Source organism: Grus americana, chromosome 3, assembly GCF_028858705.1.
Source record: "Grus americana isolate bGruAme1 chromosome 3, bGruAme1.mat, whole genome shotgun sequence".
Taxonomy (NCBI): domain Eukaryota; kingdom Metazoa; phylum Chordata; class Aves; order Gruiformes; family Gruidae; genus Grus; species Grus americana.
In genome coordinates, this window is record NC_072854.1 from 108,454,906 (window position 1) to 108,474,362 (window position 19,457).

Below are 19,457 nucleotides of genomic sequence, written 5' to 3' on the forward strand. Positions count from 1 at the left end.
GATTTCCCATTTCCAGCCCCACAGAGTTCCCTTGACAGCCAAATAGCTAGATTAAGCTTTTCCACAGGAAAAAAAAAAAAAAAAACCAACCCACTGAAAACAGCACAGCACGAGGAGTGCAGTAGGAATTTAGATGCTCGGTGCATTCCCAGTGTCCCTTGGCTGACCAATGGTTCTGCAGCCTGTCTGCTCCCAACGCACAGTGAAGCCTGTCGTAACCTCTTCAGAGGCTGTTTACAAACCGGCAAAAACAGAAAGCTAGTTCTTTAAATAAACGGTGTACTAATAACTTTAAGAGTCCTTTGATAGGTTTAATTTAGACTCCCTGCAGCGAAAAGGAGACTAGGACTTGTGTGAGCTTCTCTGTTCTTTGGATGATGCTTCCCAGGAGACTGATATGCTCCAGAAGTTCAAAGCAACAGCGCTGGGGCTGACCACCTCTCACCCACCCATTTGGGGATGACAAGCCAGTCCTGCAAAAAGGGAAGCAGAAAGCTAGCACAGGGCCCAATGGATCCAATTATCTCAACTTTTCTATCTCAAATTTTCTTTTCCTCCTGAATTTGCGTAAAACTGAGCCAAGACCCAAGCTATATCTAAATTTATTTTTGTAAGCCAAGCACTTACCAGTACTCCGAAGCATCATCAGGAGGACCATGCATCATCCACGTTTATTTATTACCATGTTTGAAGACTAAGAAATGTTTCTGGTATCAGAGAGTGATGACTTTAAGGTGAGAAAAAAATGCCACCCTTCTCACAGTGGCTGTGCAGGTAGGTGTAAAGTTTCACTGCCTTTCCTATGATGTATTAAAAAGATCTGAGAGAATACTGGGGCAAGGAGGGGTGTAAACAGGCAGTTTATTTCCCCGATTTTGTCTCCAAGGAAAACCCAAAAGGACACATTCACCATGCTGGTAATGGCAACCCTATAAGCTCATGGACTGTTCTTCTCTGCAAGGTGTTACCCTGCCCGGGCTTTACTAGGCCAGCATTAGATCCATAGCTAAGCAAATGCACGCAGCCACATAAAATAGATCTTTTCCTTCAGAAAGCCTAATTAACACTTCACACATGCATTTCCTTCTGTAACATCAGAAACTGGCAACCATGCAGACTTTGCTGTCAAAATGTTATAGTTTGCACTGGGCTGTGAAGTGGTTTTCCCTAAGGCAGAGGAATAATGGCAGCTACAAATTAAAAGTTTAAAAGATTCAAATGATTATGAAATGAAACTGTTAAATAATTCCTTAAAAGGCAGCATTGTCAATGATCATGCAGTCTACCAAGAGTCAGAGCTGAACCCCGAAGTGCTTGTTCCAGCTACGTGGGAATTCATTACGCTGGCAAGCGCTGGCCCACGGCAATAAATTATCACATAGCTCTGGGCTGAATGGCACCCAGGCTGGAGTATAAATAGATTTGAGACTACCTTCTCACCTGTTGTTGGCCTCACGGTCAACTCATTCTTCTGCAAACAAGTTACAAATAACACTACTTGACTGCTGTCCCGGGTCAACATACATATATATGCCTTTTCAAAAGCAGTGCATCTTTTCCCAGTGAAATACATTTCCTCGTCTTACATGTAAAATTGTGATTGAAGACATCTATGAGCCAGAAATGACTCAGATTGCAAATGTGCAAAGGTCTGGGATTTGGGCCAAGTTTTCTTTGCTGCAGCCTGTTGTGCGCACAGAATATATCTAGTTAGAAAACTTTATTCTATACGGGACCTCTCAGGTACATTGTCCCCCAAACACGTAAATAAATGACACCACGGTAATGCCGAGGAATCAACAGCAGCAGCAGGTGAAACAAAGAAGCCTTGGGAAAAGAGGAGGAGAGGGCTAGCGAGGAAAGGATATGGTGGGACAGATTTATTCCTTGTTGGAATTACACTAAGGAAGATTTTAGGCCAATACTTACTGTGACGAGAGCAATTTGTAAGTTTGCAAAAAAAAAAAACCATCTTCCTATGGGTGTGAAACATGAGCTGCTGTCAGCCCTGGGCAGGGCCAGAAGAGGGGCACGCTCTTACCATTGCCTTCAAATGGAGTACTAATTGCAGGGTCACCGGAGAATGAAACTGCAGTACCTGCCAGACTGCGCGGGGAGGTCCCACAGCTGCAGAGGTCCAGCCTGCAAGGGCACCCACCAGAGCCGTCGGGCTGAGTCAGCTGGGGGGCAGCTGTTCCCTGGGGAAACAGGAGCATGTTTCGTTTGCACTGGGTGATACTGAAAATAAGCTGCCAGAATAATACGGCAGTCAAAGCAATAGAGATCCTAGTACTGGCAAAATTATATCTGTGTGAAAGCCATCTTATTACTATAGCCAATTTCCCTTCTTGAAATAACATGTACTACTATTTGGATATTTGCACTGACAGAAATGCGTCAACACTGAGCAGTTTCGCAGCCTGACGTATTGTATGCACTGACAGCAGACACAGAGGAGGACTATTGTGGAGAGGAAGTGTCTCCACGTATAGACATGTGTATAGATGTGCACGCGTCTATAGCGGAAGCTGAAGCAGCGGCAGTCGAATCACAAGGGACGTGACATTTCAGGCTGCTCCTGAGAGCCAGGGTGTAACTGCGGTGCCGGCCGCTGGGCACATACATCCGTTCCAGGACCCAGCAGCGGGTAGTGACAGACCTGCGGGTTATCCTGCAGCCTTCACCGCAGTCACCGAAGGGGACAGTTTTTATTTTCTGCTCTCAAATGCAGCAGCAGCGAAACATGCTAAATGGCTGTGGAAGTAGCACAGCCTTCATTTATCTGGTGCACAGCTATTAGCACCGAGAGAGGCTTTATAAGCTCCTTTACCACTGCCAGTTGCACTCAAAAACTGTTTGCGGGGGGTGGGCTTTGAAGGATACATGGGGAGTTTGTTGGCCAAAGTTACTGTTTTTTTCAGCTGAAGGTACCAAGGCAGAGTGGAGGCTTAAAGGTTCAGGTCAACTCTAATTTTAACTAGAGTTTTTTTCTCACCTCTGCCTGTATCAAAGGCAGGATCACAGTATCAGGATTCAGTGTCAGCTGTCAGAGATTTGGTAGCAGTGCAACCACTTTTATTCCCATCATCACTATCTAACAAGGATAAAAATAGCCACCTCAGTGCAGCCTCTCTCCCTCCGCATGAGAGAGGGACTCCAGCAGCTGGCTCCCAAGCCCACCTTTAGCCTTGGCCAGGGCAAAGTCTACCAGAATCACTTTATTACACACCATGACTCAGCTGCATCTCTACAAAAGCAGCTCCCTTCAGGTACGTTCCTTACTTCTCTGCTCCACTTCTCACAGCAGCACCACGAGGCAGCATTGACATTATTTACAACAGGAGCCTTCAGCCTCCACATCATACTTTGGGTCCATCCATCCTCCCCGGCCACCCTCCCTATTTGCCATTCATTTTTCCATACCATCCCCATCGTCTCCTTGGCGCTGCCAAGTTCATGCATTTACATTTCTGCCAGGGTTTGTGGTTGAATTTCCACAGGGAGTTTCAGGGTCCAGCTGACACATTTGCACGGCACGAGCACTCTGAACAGCAGACAAGCCATGCCTCCAGGCATGTGCTTTGACTCTTGGTGAGGAAAAAAATGCCCATTTGAGGAAATGATGAGTTTTGCAGACTGGATTCAGAGTACATAGCACCAGTCTCTCTGCTCATGCAGCTTCAGAGCTCTGATGCCCCCTTGCACAGGGAGCTGGCACAAGACCACCCCCTACTCTGTAGGAGAACGTAAACTTTCTTCACTCCTTTATGGTAGAAGCCATGTTACCTTTTCTCCCTCTCCTTCCCTTGATGAGAACAACTACCTTCAGCGAGCAGGTGGAACCACTCGTAACAGCCAGGGTCTGCCTTGGGGCCCTGGCAGGATCTAGGGTAAGAGTAAGCCAATGTACAAGATAGATTGCCATACATTTCTTTTGCTATACAAACTTCTGTGGGTTAGCAGCTGCACTGCACATTAAATGCAGTAATTCAATGAGTTAAACTGGGCCTGCAAGTGCAGCTTGCAGCCTCCTCTCTGGTGAGACTTCTGTAATAAAATTATAATTAAAATAAGTTCAAAAAATTAAATATTTAAATCCTTACCAGTGCTGGAACAAGGTTCAACACTGCTCTGCCTTTTGTTCATGTCATCCCAAACCCTTAGTAGCTTCTTAATAACTTCTGAGACATGCGTCTGTGCAAACATGTGGCAGGGGAGCTCACCTGAGCTGAATTCACCCCAATCCATTAACCCCGCTGCTTGTCACTGCAGGCGGTCACACTGTCAGCTAAATTTCCTCTCACTGTGGTAGGAGTGCCCCTCTCATGGGGAAACTGTCTCAGCTGGAGAGCTAACAAAAAATAAAACACCTAGAAAATAGGTATGATCAGGCAATGCTTTATTCTCATCGACTGTGAGGAACAGTACGCATGAAAGCACCACTTGAGGCCAAGAGAGAGTTAAGAAAGCAGTTACATGGGTTACTTTTCAAACCTACTTTGCAAGTGCTACAACTAAATGCAGGTTCTAGGAGGCCTCATATGACGTGCACAAAAGCTTTTTTCTCCCAAGTGCAGAAACTTCCCGCACACACACATTCCCGAGGGCCCAAGCACAGCCAAAGAGAAAGTAAAACCAAAGAGTTTATATTCAGCTGCAAAAGCAGCCTGAGCAGGGCAGTGTTTATGGAGCTCCAGGAGGAGAGATCTGCAGAGGAGGGAAACAGCAAGAACAACTTTTGAGGTAGAAGAAACAAAACCAGGAAGCCCTCTAGAGATGCCAACCGCTAAAAACAACAACAAAAAAATTTGCCTGTTAAAATAGATCTCGGGCAGTAGCAAACTGCAGGTGCTTAATGAAGTGACATAGTTCAAGATCTGATGTTTAAACTCAGCCACCCTCTCACATTCTCCAGTGTTTTACCTTCAGCATTTGGGTGCACACGTGTACTCTGTGGAGCTCCGTCACACCTGCAAAACAACTGCATGCTACCATACTGTTCCTGTTAAGCTGTTAGAAAAATTTCTTGAGATGCTAAGCTCCAAAATGCTCTAGCAGATCTGCAAGGACTATGACTTCCACCAGGCTCTGTAGGATCCCCAGAGACACCAGTGTTCCAGAGCTAGGTCCCTGGCCTAGATCACACGCCAAGACTTCCCAGAGATGAGTTCCTGAGCGCTACCTGCTACAAAAATTGGGAGTTAAAAAACAGCAGCAAAACCCCCCCATTTTAGAAGAGTCTACTAAATAATTTCGCCACTTTAGTACTGTACTAAAAAGAAAAAGAGATTCCTTAAGAGGTGACCCAATGCAATGATAGTATCTGGCAAGTTGGAGTCCTATATAGCTTTAGACATGCCAAACAATACAGCAAATAAACGTAATACCCCAAGACCCCTGGGATGGGTGGATGTCCCTGCAGTATTCTTTGGCCTCCCAGCTTCATACAAGGTTCTTACACCTGTCAAGAACCTGTCAAGGCTCTTTTAACCTTCCATGCACCCAGTGTGTCTCAAGCTGTTATTTTCCTATTTTTTATTCTCCCAAAAACTTCTTTTTTTTCTTTCTTTCAAAACTCTGCCAGTATATGGAAGATTATATGAACATAGATCAGGCTGCTCTGTTTTTATATCTGACTCTACAGATGCCCTGACACCTGCTGCTTTCAGCCCTCCTCTCTTCTGTCATCACTTCTCCCCTTTGTGCTTCCAAACCTTTGTATGGTGAAGGACCGGCACATCCTTCCTCACTCTGTTTCCTGAATCTCAGGTTTGGAAGTGCTTTATTGGTCCACTCATAACGCAAACCCTTCACTTCTCAAAAGATGGAAAAAAAGACATTTAGATAAATGTGTATTTTTAAAAAAATTATACCTTGTCCTACAATGCCTGCCCACAGCTTACCTCTCCCCAGCTTCTGTAGGACACCCTCAGCCCACTCATTGCCCAGCACCCACGTGTCACCCAGCATCCCCTGCAAGGTGGCACAGCCCCCTGCCCCGAGCCCCTCTTCTGCACCTCTCCAGGGGTGCCCCATGATGCTGGGAGGCAGTCAGATGGCACCAGTCACCTCGCCACATCATGCCATTGCACAGGGGATGACAGGCAAGATGCATCCCCTGAAATGGGAAGAAAAATTCAGCACAGCTGGGTGATTTCTGCTGTCATAGGACTGGGGCTTTGAGCTTGACCAGGACATCTCAGGTATCTGCCATTGCACCAGCAGCTACCAGAGACTTGTAAAGGGCCCACCTGGTACCTTGGCTATAGCGTACACTGGCACATACAGTGAGCTGCACATCCTCTGATAACCCCACCGCATATCCTCCGAGTGAGCAGGTCTCCGCTTCCTGAGTCAAGCCAACTAATCCTATAGCCCCAATGCTTCCAAAGCCCATCTCTTACTTTGTAAGTAAAAAAATATACATATGCATATCTCTCTAAGTGTGTATATAAATATATTATTTTCTTTTTTACAGTTACAAATTGCATTTACAAATAGGTTTTATTTTTTTGGTATCTATGCAAGCTTCTTAGGGAAGATGAGCTCAAGATATAAACTTTTGAAAAATACTTTTATTTTTTAATATTTTTTTAAAGCCTACATCGAAATATACTCTATATAACTTTAGTCATAAACTCTGTTGGGTAAATTTCATTCTTCAAACACACGGAATAAAACTAATGCCACCGCCACATCCACCTTTGTCTTCACCTTTCTATCAGCCTCCTGGAGCACATCAAGCCTTTACCCAACATTCAGGTCCAAAATGTTCCGGAGGTTTTTTGCCACATGCTGAGGTTGGTTGGCAGCATGCTCCATCAGCTTGGAGCCCATCACTTCGTAGAGGGTCTTTGCAAGCTTGGCGACCACAGCCCTGACATTGCCGCTTCGGACAGGCAGGACACTGTTTCCCAGGAAGAACCAGAGCGTGGGCAGGGCATAGCGCTTGGCAGCTTGGGGTTTCCGGGGATAAACAGATGCCACAAGCACTGTCGGGTGAGAGAGACAAGCTTCTTAACAACCTCAATGCAAACAACTACTTATCTTTATTTTTGGTTCTTGGAAGGCTTTTATGTCTAATATCAGCAAGCACAAAGAGCCCAATGGTCCAGAAACAGGCAACAGTGGTTGAGCATCCGCTGAACAGAACAACCAACCTCTGAGGACCTTAGTTTCTCCAAATCAGAGGCTTTGTATCCATGATAGGCTTAGCAAAGTGAATCATACGCATTTTGTAACCCATTTCACTACCCGCTTCTGCATTACGAATGACAAAATCATCAAGTCGTTGTTTATTTCCATTAAGAACTTGTCTAAACCAGCTGCTGAAGATTTTGACATGCAGCTCGGAGAGGTAATTGAAAGATTGCTAATAAAAAGGATGATTACTTTTTTGTGACCTTTGATGGAAAATGCCAGAAGTCTAATACGGCAGTTCCCTTTGCTCAGTGGCACACAGCAAACGGCAGTATTATACCACACTTCAAAACTCCATCCCACAAAAGATGTGTGCTGCTTGACAGTTTTATTAGAAACATCAGTGACTAACTGATGTCTTTGGCAAAATGGTCTAATTTGAGCTTTTTTTCCCCTCATACTTGGTGGCTTCTAATGAGCAGCTGTTTCAAACTTCAGGATGTCTTAGATAATTACCCAGACCCCATTGCCATGGCATTTGAGCATCTCACAATTTTAATGGCATTTACCCTCACAATGTTCCCTGAAGTAGGGAAAGAGAGATAGAAAAACCTTACACAGGGGGCTGAAATTTAACCAAAAAACAAGCATTCCCTCTCATTCTCTCTGAAGTTTGCTCTCAGCTCATTTTCTGAACTGAACTATATTAAATACAAACAAAAATTTACTACCAATAGGCTCCTTGCATGGCAGATTTTGCTGAGAGATCAAAATAAGACAGAGTTCTTATTTTCTGTTCAGTGGAAATGTTATGCAGTAACCATTTATTATTCTGTAATGGAAGGACCTTCATTTCCTCTACACTGTTAATCTAGCATCAGTCATCAACATTTAAACAGCTCCTCAAGGTACCTAAAAACAATTCTGGTAAGCAGGAAAAGGGTTATGGTACCTATTTTAAAACAGGAGTTAAATTGAGTTTAAATGCTATTAAACACAGTGGTCACTATGGAGCTTCAGAAGAGAAAGAGCTGTGTGTTCCCTCTAAATCCCAGAGAGAACACCTGCTCTCTCTGAAGTAGTCTCAATTTATGTTCAAATGCTTTATTTGAAAGAGAGATTAAAATAACTGTAAAACTAAATTCTATGTTTATGGAGATTTACTTTATTCAAATTATCTTTAAAGGACCTTTTACATTCACTCTGGCTAAACATGGCCTTTTGAGATTCATAATGAAGAATCAAAGTGTATTAAATCTTGGATTAAAAGATGCTGGAATAATTAGCGGTGGATTTAGCCCTAATTAAAGCAAGGCTATAAATAGTCCTCTCTAGTATATATTGAGATTATAATTTTTTCCATTCCTTGGCTACTGCTGACATAGCAAGCTACTATTATAAATCAATTATCAGCTACATTTGTAGTGTGTCAGACATCGCTGATATAGAAATAGACTGCACATCCTGAAATGCTGAGTCCAATGTCATATCTACAATATAGGCAGGGAGCCTCAGTGGGTTGGGGTGAGCTGCCCGCTCCTGCCCCTCTGCCCCCAAATCCTGCCTTGCACAAAATCCTTGCCTGTAATATTTGGGTTGAGTTTTCACCTATGCTATGACCCCCAGGTTCTGCAGGATTCAGCCTCAAAAGCTTCCAACAGGAAAATAAGAATCCTGTGGTGACAAACCAAACTGATCCTCAGAAATACCAGTTACCACAATTTTTTCTAAAGGATGGGCCTTTGAAAAGGGACCTCTTACAGATCTCCATGACCTTTACTGTACTGCCCTTCAAAGAGAGGAGCCAGCCAGGGTATTTTTAGCCCCTCTCTTTCCTGGAGGCGAGTCCTGAGATGCCCCCGTGAGAGCTCAGCACTGGAGCAAGCACCATCCTCATCTCCCATGCTGCACGCCTCTGGCAAACCCTGGCCAAATACACTTAGTATGTGTATTTTGCAGGAGGGACAAGCTCAGGAGCTTCTGGTGCTTGATGAGCTATTACACTGTCTATTCAGAGGCATTCCCTGTAAACATTCCCTCTGAAGACTTCTTAACTTAGAAGTGGAGATCAGCTGAAGCAGGCAATACCTGAGATACGTTCTGTGATATCCAGCAGAGCTTGGCCGCTGAGTGAATGCAGTCGGTGGGCAAAGGCTTGCAGCAGCATTGTGCTATCTGAAAGAGAAACATTTATTTCTGCTCATTCTTCTGAAGTTATAAGACACCAAAAAAGAAGAAAAGGAGGGAGGGGAAAGGGCAGGGGTAACTGCATTTTGTAAAATAAAGTAAATTTCTGCCAGTTTCTGAGCCCTTTTCTTCTTCTTTCCTTCAAGCTTACTTGGGAAGATTATTAAATTAAAAAAAAAAAACCTCATTTCACATTTGTAAATCCAAAGTTGACTGCTGTACAAGGAGCTGTGTTAAACATTTCGCATCAGGGCCCTCAAAATTTAAATCACATGTAAGCAATGAAAAGGTTTTGCATCCTGGAGTTTTGCAGAAGTGACCTCCTCTCTCCTCAAAGGAGAATGGTGAGAAAGCTCAAAAGTCCCCACATCCATTCATACTTTAAGGATAAGCTGGTATTAAATCTTTACGATATCTGTTGGGATCTATGGACAAGACTCCAAGTTACTCTTAGAAGAGAGAATTTCTGCTCATTGCCAACACCATCTGCTCTTCAGGGCTCTTGTAACATCTCTGAAATCAGATCTTGGCAGAGAGGCTGGAAAACTGATTTCCCAATATTTCATTGTCATGTATTATAGTTTTCCCTATGCTGCCTGTTGATGATTTGGGGTCTTGTTTTAATTTATAAACTGTTGCCTGGATTGGTCTGCAAGCCTCCAGTCTTACCAGTTTGATAAGCCAAGCAAAGCTTTTCTTGGAAGCAGAATGCACGTGGGATGCACTATGAGACCTGGTGGTGTCACCAGGAGAGGCACCGATAAAGCAGGCAACCCACTTCTTTGTGAGCCACTACAGAGCCAAATCCCACAGTGGTTTATGTAGCACTGTGCTATTAAGTGCTCCTTTTTGCATGAGATATACAAAGGAGGCCCCTAATGAACTTCTTGCAAGCGTGCAGTAAAGAATTGATTCTGCTACCGTAATTAAGCTTCTGCTTTGGTAATTACAGTCTTCTCATTCACCTTTTTAAACAGACGCTTCACTTTTTTCCTCACACTCTTGCAGTATTGGCGGGCTGTTTCACACTTGCTGTTCCTCCCCAGAGAGTTACCTTACACCCACTGCTTTGAAAAAAACACCCTGAAATCTGGAGATCTTGAAGGAACACAAAATGTTAATTAATTGTTAATATCAGTATCTACACAGATTTTCAGGGGAAGAGTTGGGGTTTGGGTGGGTGAGGGGGAACTGTTAATTTGCTCGGGTTTTAGGAAGCTAAGTATATAGGCACTACTCGCCTTTCAATTTAAGGGTTTCAAATGCCCTGTGCATTTTGAAACAGTAAAGCTCAAGTCAATAACAAATTTACCCAACCATTACTTTAGCAGTATTGAGAGACCTAAAGACAGAGGAGCTTCTAACAGCTGCTAGAGAAAACAAGGCAGCAGGCAGTTCAATTCTTATTAACTCAGCTTTAATTCCCTGCACTACATATTAGCTAAACCTGTTGGCCACAGGACAGAGAGCCCAGCATTCGTAATATGAGCAAAAGAAGAATCTGCTTCTCCGCACTCTCATTTTCACTGCAGCCCCCTCTTTGCTATGTGTTAACATCTACAGGGGAAATTTCCCTTCCCCTCTTGCAGAGGGATGGTTCCTCTTGGAGCTACTTGGGCTGCCAGCCTGACTCCATGTGCTGGCATCAGGCAGTGGCCATCTGAAGGGTATTTCTTTCATGACGTAGGACAGGGTAGGACAGATGTCAGAGGAGAGCAAGATCTATGCCTTGGTCCCATCGCAGTTGGGCTCGATTTGCTGATTCGCCCGCATCTACAAGGTGGCTCCCTCAATTGGGATTAGGGTCCCAGGTCACAGCTAATGAATGTGTGTGGCCTTCAGCTGGGGACGTCCAAGCCCAAGTCAGGGTTAAGCTAAATAAATGATTCAGGCATTATTTGGAAGCAAATTTGTTTGTTTGTAGGTAGAATTTTGATCTTGGGAATGGGCGTTTTGGTTTTGGTTGTTTTTACATCAAGTGATCAAGCAATTTTCTAACCAGCTTGCATTTTTGCATGGATCATTAAAGGTGACAGATGAGGAAGTCTCATCTAAAACTCAGAATTGAGGCATGTCAACACAGTTTCAGAGCAATAGGTGGGCTCCTAACTATGAAGCTCAGTGAGCAATGGGGCAAGACATTACGCTCGCTTACTCTAAGCTAGGAGCACTGCACAATCCTTTAGAATGCAGGGGGTTTTTGTCATTTGCCACTTGATTTTAAATTGTAAAGGCAGACAATTTTAAAGCATGTGGGAAGGTTTCGCTCATGCATTTTTCCAATAAGAGTCTTCCTTCCCCCACTAAAGCCTTCAGTCTTGAATTTTGAAATATTTGTGATTCAGTTGCCTGTTTGAATTTTTGCAAATGCCCATAAAAATGAGCAGAACCAAAAAAAAATATATCCTACCTTGTTTGCTTGAATCTGTCTCTGGGTAAAGTCAGTGTGATGAGAGACAGATGTGCCTTGCTCCTGTTCTGACATCTGCCAGCATGGAAAATTTACAGTGATCTCTCAGAATTGGTGAGAAGGGAATGACAGAAAGCTCCATACAAAACCCTGAAAGGATCTGTTTGCCGTATCCTCTGTTAACAGGATTCTGCAACTTTTCCCCAACCTTCTCCCAAGCACCACAAAAAATGGGTAAGGGCCAAGAGCAGTACAGGTCTCACACCCTTCTCCCCACTTCATGATGAGGAACAACCCTATACGTGGGACACAGAAAGGCAGTGGGTCAGCAAATTCACTAAGTTCGCAAAGCAGCTATGTGAAGTTGTTAATTCCCTTTTAAGACCTGCCTTTTCAACACTAAATTTTTCAGGCATATTCACCCAGTGCTGCATTTGCACAGCTGCCATAAATCAGCATGGCAAGGGAATTTACAGCAGACCTTGACTGTGTAGTTATCGGCTATAGCAATCCTGCCCCATGCAGAACAACATTTGGAACAAGCCATCATTTACAGCTGGATTTATACCTGTTTGTTCTAAAGAAATGAACTTGGCAATTCATAAATTCCCTTTAAAAAAAAGAAGACAAAGAAGAAAGGTAGAAAATAGAACCAGCTAATGCCCATAATGCTGAGCCTTCCAGGAAGCTGTTCTGCAGAAGCTCTGATGGGCCAGTGTCCCTTCACACCAAAAGCAAAGCAATTATTTTGGGAAATCAAATTGGGCGCGAACAACCTCCAAAAATCCCTTTGTCCCTGAATTCTAGCAAAGTTGTACTCCAGGATTTATTGTTCAGCTCCTTCTGTACCAAAGCAGACGAGCAGATGAGCCAAAGGCTCCTGGGACTTTGGGGAAATGCTGGTACACATTCAAGCCTGTCTGGGAACTGGTGCATAAGGCCTGCACCACCACAGCTTCTGGTAACCCAGCTCACCAGTTACAGTCAACAGGAATTCAAGTCCTTCGACAGAATAGCATGAATGACACAAGTGATCTGCAAATCTGGCATCAACCATAGAACCCAAACATTTTATGTGGAACCTGCTTTTCTGTAGTAGAATTTGATCAGTGTATAAAAAAAACCCTCCTAGTGAACACTTTTATTGATGGCGTTCATCTTTCCAAAACTAAACTCCTTGCATGCATAAGTACGCACACACCAGCTCTCATCTCCCATTTCAACATGGCTAAACTACTGCCTAAAACTACAGAATGAGTAACTGAGTTCAAAGCTTTTCATATTGGGGTCAGCAAGGGCCAGACACATCTGGTCAGAAGAGCCACCACTGCCAGAGCGTGGAATGAAGCCCAGCAAGAGCAAAAAGCCTCCACCACCCTTCCCATCGCACGTTTCAAGGAAAAAGCACATTCCCTTCATCTTGTTTTAGTGGATATAAACTTAACAGAATGCACATCTTAGAAGTCCAATTCAATAAAAAACAAAATGCATGCAGTTTGCCAGGAGAAAGGTGGAAAAACAGTCATGACAGATGCTAGTCTCTTCCCTCATGCTTTTCTGGCAGGAACTTAAAATAATCCCTATAATGTCCTCTCTACTGAATTAATAATCAGACATATGATCCAGGTGATAAGCAGCATCCATTCAGCTGCACATCACAACATGATACAACAGGTCAGGATAGAAAGAATGCAGGCAGGACTTCAGAACCATCTTACAACATCTAGATATTTCCACAGACAACAAAAGCTATCAACAGACTCAGTGTTGTCTTGGCTCTGAGATGGAGGAGCCACAGTTGAGGAGAGTCAATGTCACAGGTCAGCCTTACCTAGGTGAGCAATGGATGCTTCCAGCACCTTCACAGCTGCAGCATAAATCCCCAAGTGCTTTGAGTTCAGGTTCTCAGTGACTGCTGCTACGAGAGAGACCAGCACTGGGTGTAAGGCGCCTCTGAGCATGGGTATCATCAAAGCCAGCGCCTCCAGTGCCTGTTGGCTCACTTTCTTGTTGCAATCCTGAAGTCTCAGGGCAAAAATGTCAAAAATCTGTTAAGAAAACAAATTACATGAAAGCTGGATTAAAATGTCTTTGTTTCAAGAAGGGATGTAGAAACAACCCAGCAATGTAAAAGATTAATGCAATCCTTTCTGTCAGGTCAGCACTTACTAGCACAATTTCACCTTTTTCCTGTGGGCTACTCATTGTAGTAGTTGCACAACCTCATGCTGGTTGAAAAGATTTTCAGATTTTATTAAGAGGTTTGAGTGGGGACAGATAGTTCATGTGATGTTTCTCTTTACATATAAATCATTAAATTAATCCCATTTTGATAATGCAAAATAGTATCTTTGGTATAGAGATATGCAAACAGATATTTATGATGCCCATTTTTCCATCAAGTTGTCTCAAGTACCGAGGGTAGTTTTGATTTTGCCAAAACTGTGGCTAGATGAGATCCAAATTTTTCCATCTCAGAACCTGCATCTGGAGGAGTGCAGGGCTTTGACAAACTCTTCAGGATCCAGACCATTTGTCTAGCTAACAGGTAGACCTCTGAAGTTTAATGTGTTGTGCAGTTCTCATTAGAGCAGGTTCAATCCCTTGACAGCCACATTATCAGGCACTATTTTCCAGAAAAGGGAAAAAAAGGCAGTTGCTGGGAAAAGGAATAGAAGATCTGTCCCTAGACATTTTTCTCCTCTTTCCAAAGAGAAAAAAGGACCCCCAGGAAGGGTGAAAACTGTCTTCCCAAGCAGGAAAGGGATAAGGACAGAAGTGAATGGGCAGAATTGTGTCTGCGCAAGACAAAGTAAAGTTTACAGGAGCATCCTTTTTAAAAAAAATACTATTTTTTTTAAATCAACCCAACCTGATACTTCTTTCCCCCCATCCCAACCCATTTTTCTTCTAGAGAACAATTGCCAAGCTTTCAGTGGCTGGATATCCTTTATTTCAACCTAACAGGTAGTAGGAGACAACAGAAGCTACAGTAACAGTAAATTCTGTCATCATCTCAAGAACTTCACCCATAGGCACCTGCCAGAGAAATACATCTGGACTGAAATTACGCACCCAGAAGCCTGGAACTGAATTAAATTATTTTGGGTAAGAAGGGACCAACCTGTCCCAAACAACTAGTACACAGTGCCAAGACACACTGAGTTAACTTCACTGGTACAGACTTGGGAAGGGAGTTAACACAGAAGGAGCAATAGTGATGCCCTACATACCGGGACAATGTTAGTGGAAATGAACCGGCAGCTGCTTTTGCAGTGATCTAGGAGGAGTGCCACTCCCTCCACTCGGGACTGAAAGTCCTTGGCTGTCAGGAGCTTGCAAAGCTCCTTGAGCTGTTCACTCTCTTCTGCAGTCGGAAGTGACATGCGACGCACAGTCTGACGGGGTAGGGTGAGCATGTCAGAGCCAGACTTCAAACTGCAAAATAAAAACAAGGTAACACCTGTTGGCGATAACATCTTCAGTTAATTGTGACGGAAACATCTCAAGGAGACTTCCTAATGATGTGATTTCAGCTAGATCCTGATCTGAAAAGCAACTTTGATCTGGTCACAATCATTACAGGAAACAATCTGCAAGTAACATTATTGCTAGTGCTTACTCAGGAAAACCAAGGCACTGAGGATGAGATTCATCTAATTTATCTTCAGATGTCTTCCCAGTTACTCATCTAGCATCCCATTGTGGGGAAAAATAGGCACTACTTCAAAGTTTAAATGCCTTACCTTATGGGAAGTGCCTATATTATAAGGAAATTAATTACTCCGGAGAAGTGTCTCTACAACAGATATGGGAATCTGGATAAATAGCTCAGATGCATCTGAATGGATGAATCCTACTCAGAGAGATTAAGGGGCATATCTGAAAGGAGCCAGAGAATCAGTAACAGATAAAAACTACATCCCACTACTACGCTCACATTATTGCTTCCTTAGGGACTGGATCCACAGCTTTACAAACCCAATGGGAATAAATGAGTTCTCCAATGGAAACATTAGCATAGTTAGGATCTCCCCATGCTTGTGAGGTGTGTGGTCATCTCCCTGCCACTGCTGAGCACAACAGAGCTAAATAAATCCACTCTGTTATCAGAGGAGAACAGGTACCAGTAGCTCTCCCACTGGCATGGGGAGACAGCAATAACCAAATTCCTATCTTGAATGCTGATTGCAGCACAGGGGAACATCAACCAACCAACCAACCAACCAACCAACCAGTAATGGGTCTGAATGACATGAATAGCTACAGAAAAAGTCTATGTTAAGACATCTGTTGACCAGAACTGCTGAGGAATTGTCTTGCTGGTACTGTTTGAAGGTCAGAAAGCAATGATTCAGCCAGGCCATTCCCCATGCATGGAAAGTGCTGTTTGTGGGAATGGCATTTTGGTTCTAGACTAGGACTTCTCACCAAACCACCCATCCAAAAAAGGTTCCACTCAGATAAGAATATCCTGATTGAAATTACTTGTCCCAAGTCAAACAGCAGCGACATGACCCTCTCACAGCCTCCACAACACTGTCCTCGCCACTGCACTGGATCTTCTGAGCTGCAGCTGGTGGATATCTCTTCCTCTCTCTCAAGTTTTGTGGAAAACCCTCCAGAAAACTTGTGTTCAGCCTAATGCAGAAGTAGACATTTTTTATCATAGAAGATTTGTGGGGCAAGGCACAGCTCATCTCCACCAGAAGGATTTTATTGAGGAAGAGACATGTAAAGCTTGTCATGTGCTTTGTCAGATATAACAGAAGTGCTCAGTACCCTCCACCAGAAGGCAAGTTGTCCTGGGCCATCGTCAAGTTGCTCTTCCTAGACTTCCCGTGGTCCTTGGCAGGTGGAGGTTCACATTTATAGTCCTCTATCCCCTATACAAAAATATATTTTAAAAACGTGAATCTATAGAAGATAAAATAGGAAATTACTTGTTTAAAACACAAGTTATAACCAGGATCACAGCTACCAAGAAAGGCTTAGAAAAACATTTCTTAACTTAAAGAGGGAGACAGGCCAGAGATTCAGTGATGTTTACTATTTGTTTTCAATAACCCAAGGCAGGTTATAGTTGCTACCATAATGGACAGCAGTATAAAATCCTGAATTCATTAGTCTTGAGCATAAATGGGAATAATGCAAACTGGTAGGGAAAAAGCCTTCTTAAAGGGAATAGCAGGAAACTTCTGGACTCTCTGGAGGTTGGCCCATTGTGCTGGGAGTTGCTTCACACTCACTCTCCTCTTCCTGCCCAAAGGCACATTCCTTTCTAGAATGTAAATGGAGAGGAATGGGGTGGGGGAAGGGATTATTTTCTACTGGATGCTGAATTCGCAAAGCTTCTTCCAGCTCCACAGTGCATGACAGCAGGGCAGTATTCCCAGAATACAGACAATATATGTACTAATTATGATTGCCTTGTGCATCTTTTGTATATTTTGAAATTTTCTTGGCACTACTACTTCCATCATCTGTTGCAAAGACTCTATTATCTTCAGAAGCACTATTCTCACTTCCTTGCTTTATTGGAGCAAGGTTGGGGTTTTTATGGTTAAAGATAAAACCATTTTCTCCTACTTCCCTTTCCCTGTTTGTGGCTGATATTCAAAATACACCCACTTTATTTCTAACCATACTAGTTCCTTCACTGTCTGCAGATAAACATGCTAAGGAGCAAAATGATTCAGCGGAAGAAGAATGAAATAAAGAAAGATTAGGTATGTTTAATCTCATATTAGCAATCTCAGTACTTGCATAAAGGAGACATTTCTTCTGCCAAGCACTTACTTTCTGCTTAATTGTTGCCATAACATCTTCCAAGTCACGTGAGGGGAAAGTTTGTTTCAAATACTTAACAAATTTTTGATGACTCATCAATGTATTCAGCATCTTCCGTCCATAGCACCTAACACAGGAAAGAGAGAAGTGACTTTTTTTTCTGCAGACTACTACTGTCTTTTCTCCCTTGTGAATAAACAAAGAACCTTCTCATGAAGGTATTACACACGACGAGTTTAAAATATCAGCTTATTTTATACCTCCATGAGAAGGTATTACCTATTCAGCAGAGAGATATTTACCTCCATTTATTGCCACTGCACAATGCTGCCAGCTGAACAGAAGAGGCAACAGGAGAACACAGGGCAACAGGAAAACACAGTTTCACTCTGAGATTGTGGGTTTGCGTCTGTGGGATTGCAGGATCCCATGGGACGAGCAAAGCACATCTGCTTTGCTGCCATGGTTTATCTGCAGGGTCTTGCTGCCATTGCACAGTAATTTACCCTTCTTTGACTGGTGGAGAAGCTAGGACAAATCATCTCATGCTTACTATTTATTATTCTATACTACATGTATGCACACGGGCAGCTAGTTGCTCATGTTTTCTTGCCATCTATTAATGGGAATTTAAATTAATCAAAGTAAGGGGGGGGTTGTTTTGGTTTGGTTTTGCTACTATGAAACTACAGCTATCTTCAAGAGGAAATCTGGAGGTCATTCAGCCACAGAAAACAACATTATACAGTGATTGGGAAGAAAAATTTGTGACTACCATAGGCAACTAAATCTGCAGAAGGCATTTAGAAAGACTGAATACATTGGTTGAAGACAGCTGGAATTTTGCTAGGACAGTCTTAACCTTACCAGAAATAAATGTTTGGGATCATTCAGTGATGAACAGTGGCCAGTGCTTCAGCTTTGCATTGTGCGCATAAGACCAAACAAAATTGTTTGACTGACTAATCTGAGTTCAATTGATCTGAATAAAGAATCATTCAAGTCACAGGAATTTGGCAATGGTCCTTCTTGCTGGACAACCTCATGTTACCCAGTACAGTCATTTCCCTAGACAACATTATGCACACTGTGAAGTAACTTTCTTAGTATTTACTTTACCTTCCACTCTTTTGTGGTTTTATCATTTATAGCCAGACATCAAACAGTTTTCAAATTTTATGAGGTGAAATAAAGATCTTCACCTTGTGTCCTGATGACAGTCCTGAGCAAGCTTCACCAGCGTATGCACCAGCACCTCAGTACTAGCACGCGTGCCTGCCAGGAGCTTCTCAGCTCCGATTCTCTCTATCACGGTCAATAGGTGTTCAGCTGCACACTTGCGCACCAGGGCATTGCGGTGCCTGGAAGCAAGAGAACAAGCACTGAGGCAGAGGTAAAAGGAGGGCCAGAAGCACAGGCCTCGGTCATAGCATGCTCCCTGTCATTGCTGGGGGAAGGAGGCACGTGTTCTTGCTGCTATTTTAGCCACCTGTAGAAGATCCTGTCCTCAGATAAACATAAAGTTGGCACTGAACAGAGGGACTACCTGCAAGGAATAGAGAGGAACTCAATCTCCCTGGACTATCTGATAATCAATTTCTTTCCCAAAATTAACTCTGAGAAAGAGGGAAATGAGAGACAATTCATGCTGACTCGTCAGAGGCCCCCCACTACACAGAGCTGCAGCAGGATTGAGGCTTATTCCACTTGTTTACCTCCAAGTCTGTAGACCCTTGAAGAAAAACAAATAGGGGGGAAAACCCCATAGGGCATGAAGCTGCAGAATATCCAGCTATGCAGCCAGTTTGTTCTTTGAGGCTTGGCAAGAGGTAAGTTTGAATGTTTTACCCTTTTCAAAAGCTGAGGAAAGGGTAGCAATCATTTTAGCCAGGTTGTCCTTTCTAGAGGGTGCCTATTTGAAAAAGGCACT

At 43.3% G+C, this 19,457-nt stretch overlaps 1 protein-coding gene across 4 annotated transcripts in view; it reads right to left on the reverse strand.

Moving 5' to 3' along the window:
- Positions 1 to 6,653: 6,653 nt before the first annotated feature.
- The window catches only part of TOGARAM2 (TOG array regulator of axonemal microtubules 2), a 56,524-nt gene continuing 43,720 nt past the window's right edge, over positions 6,654 to 19,457 (reverse strand). For 3 of the 4 annotated variants that reach the window (XM_054821455.1, XM_054821452.1, XM_054821454.1), the window contains 7 exons: positions 18,730 to 18,888; positions 17,537 to 17,654; positions 16,520 to 16,623; positions 14,971 to 15,175; positions 13,569 to 13,785; positions 9,229 to 9,315; positions 6,654 to 6,992 (listed from right to left, as the gene is read on the reverse strand). In XM_054821455.1, coding sequence (XP_054677430.1) covers positions 6,748 to 6,992; positions 9,229 to 9,315; positions 13,569 to 13,785; positions 14,971 to 15,175; positions 16,520 to 16,623; positions 17,537 to 17,654; positions 18,730 to 18,888 — 1,135 coding nt within the window. In that variant the 3' untranslated portion in view covers positions 6,654 to 6,747. The remainder of the gene's footprint in view (positions 6,993 to 9,228; positions 9,316 to 13,568; positions 13,786 to 14,970; positions 15,176 to 16,519; positions 16,624 to 17,536; positions 17,655 to 18,729; positions 18,889 to 19,457) is intronic. The other variant, XM_054821456.1, reaches the window with a different exon arrangement.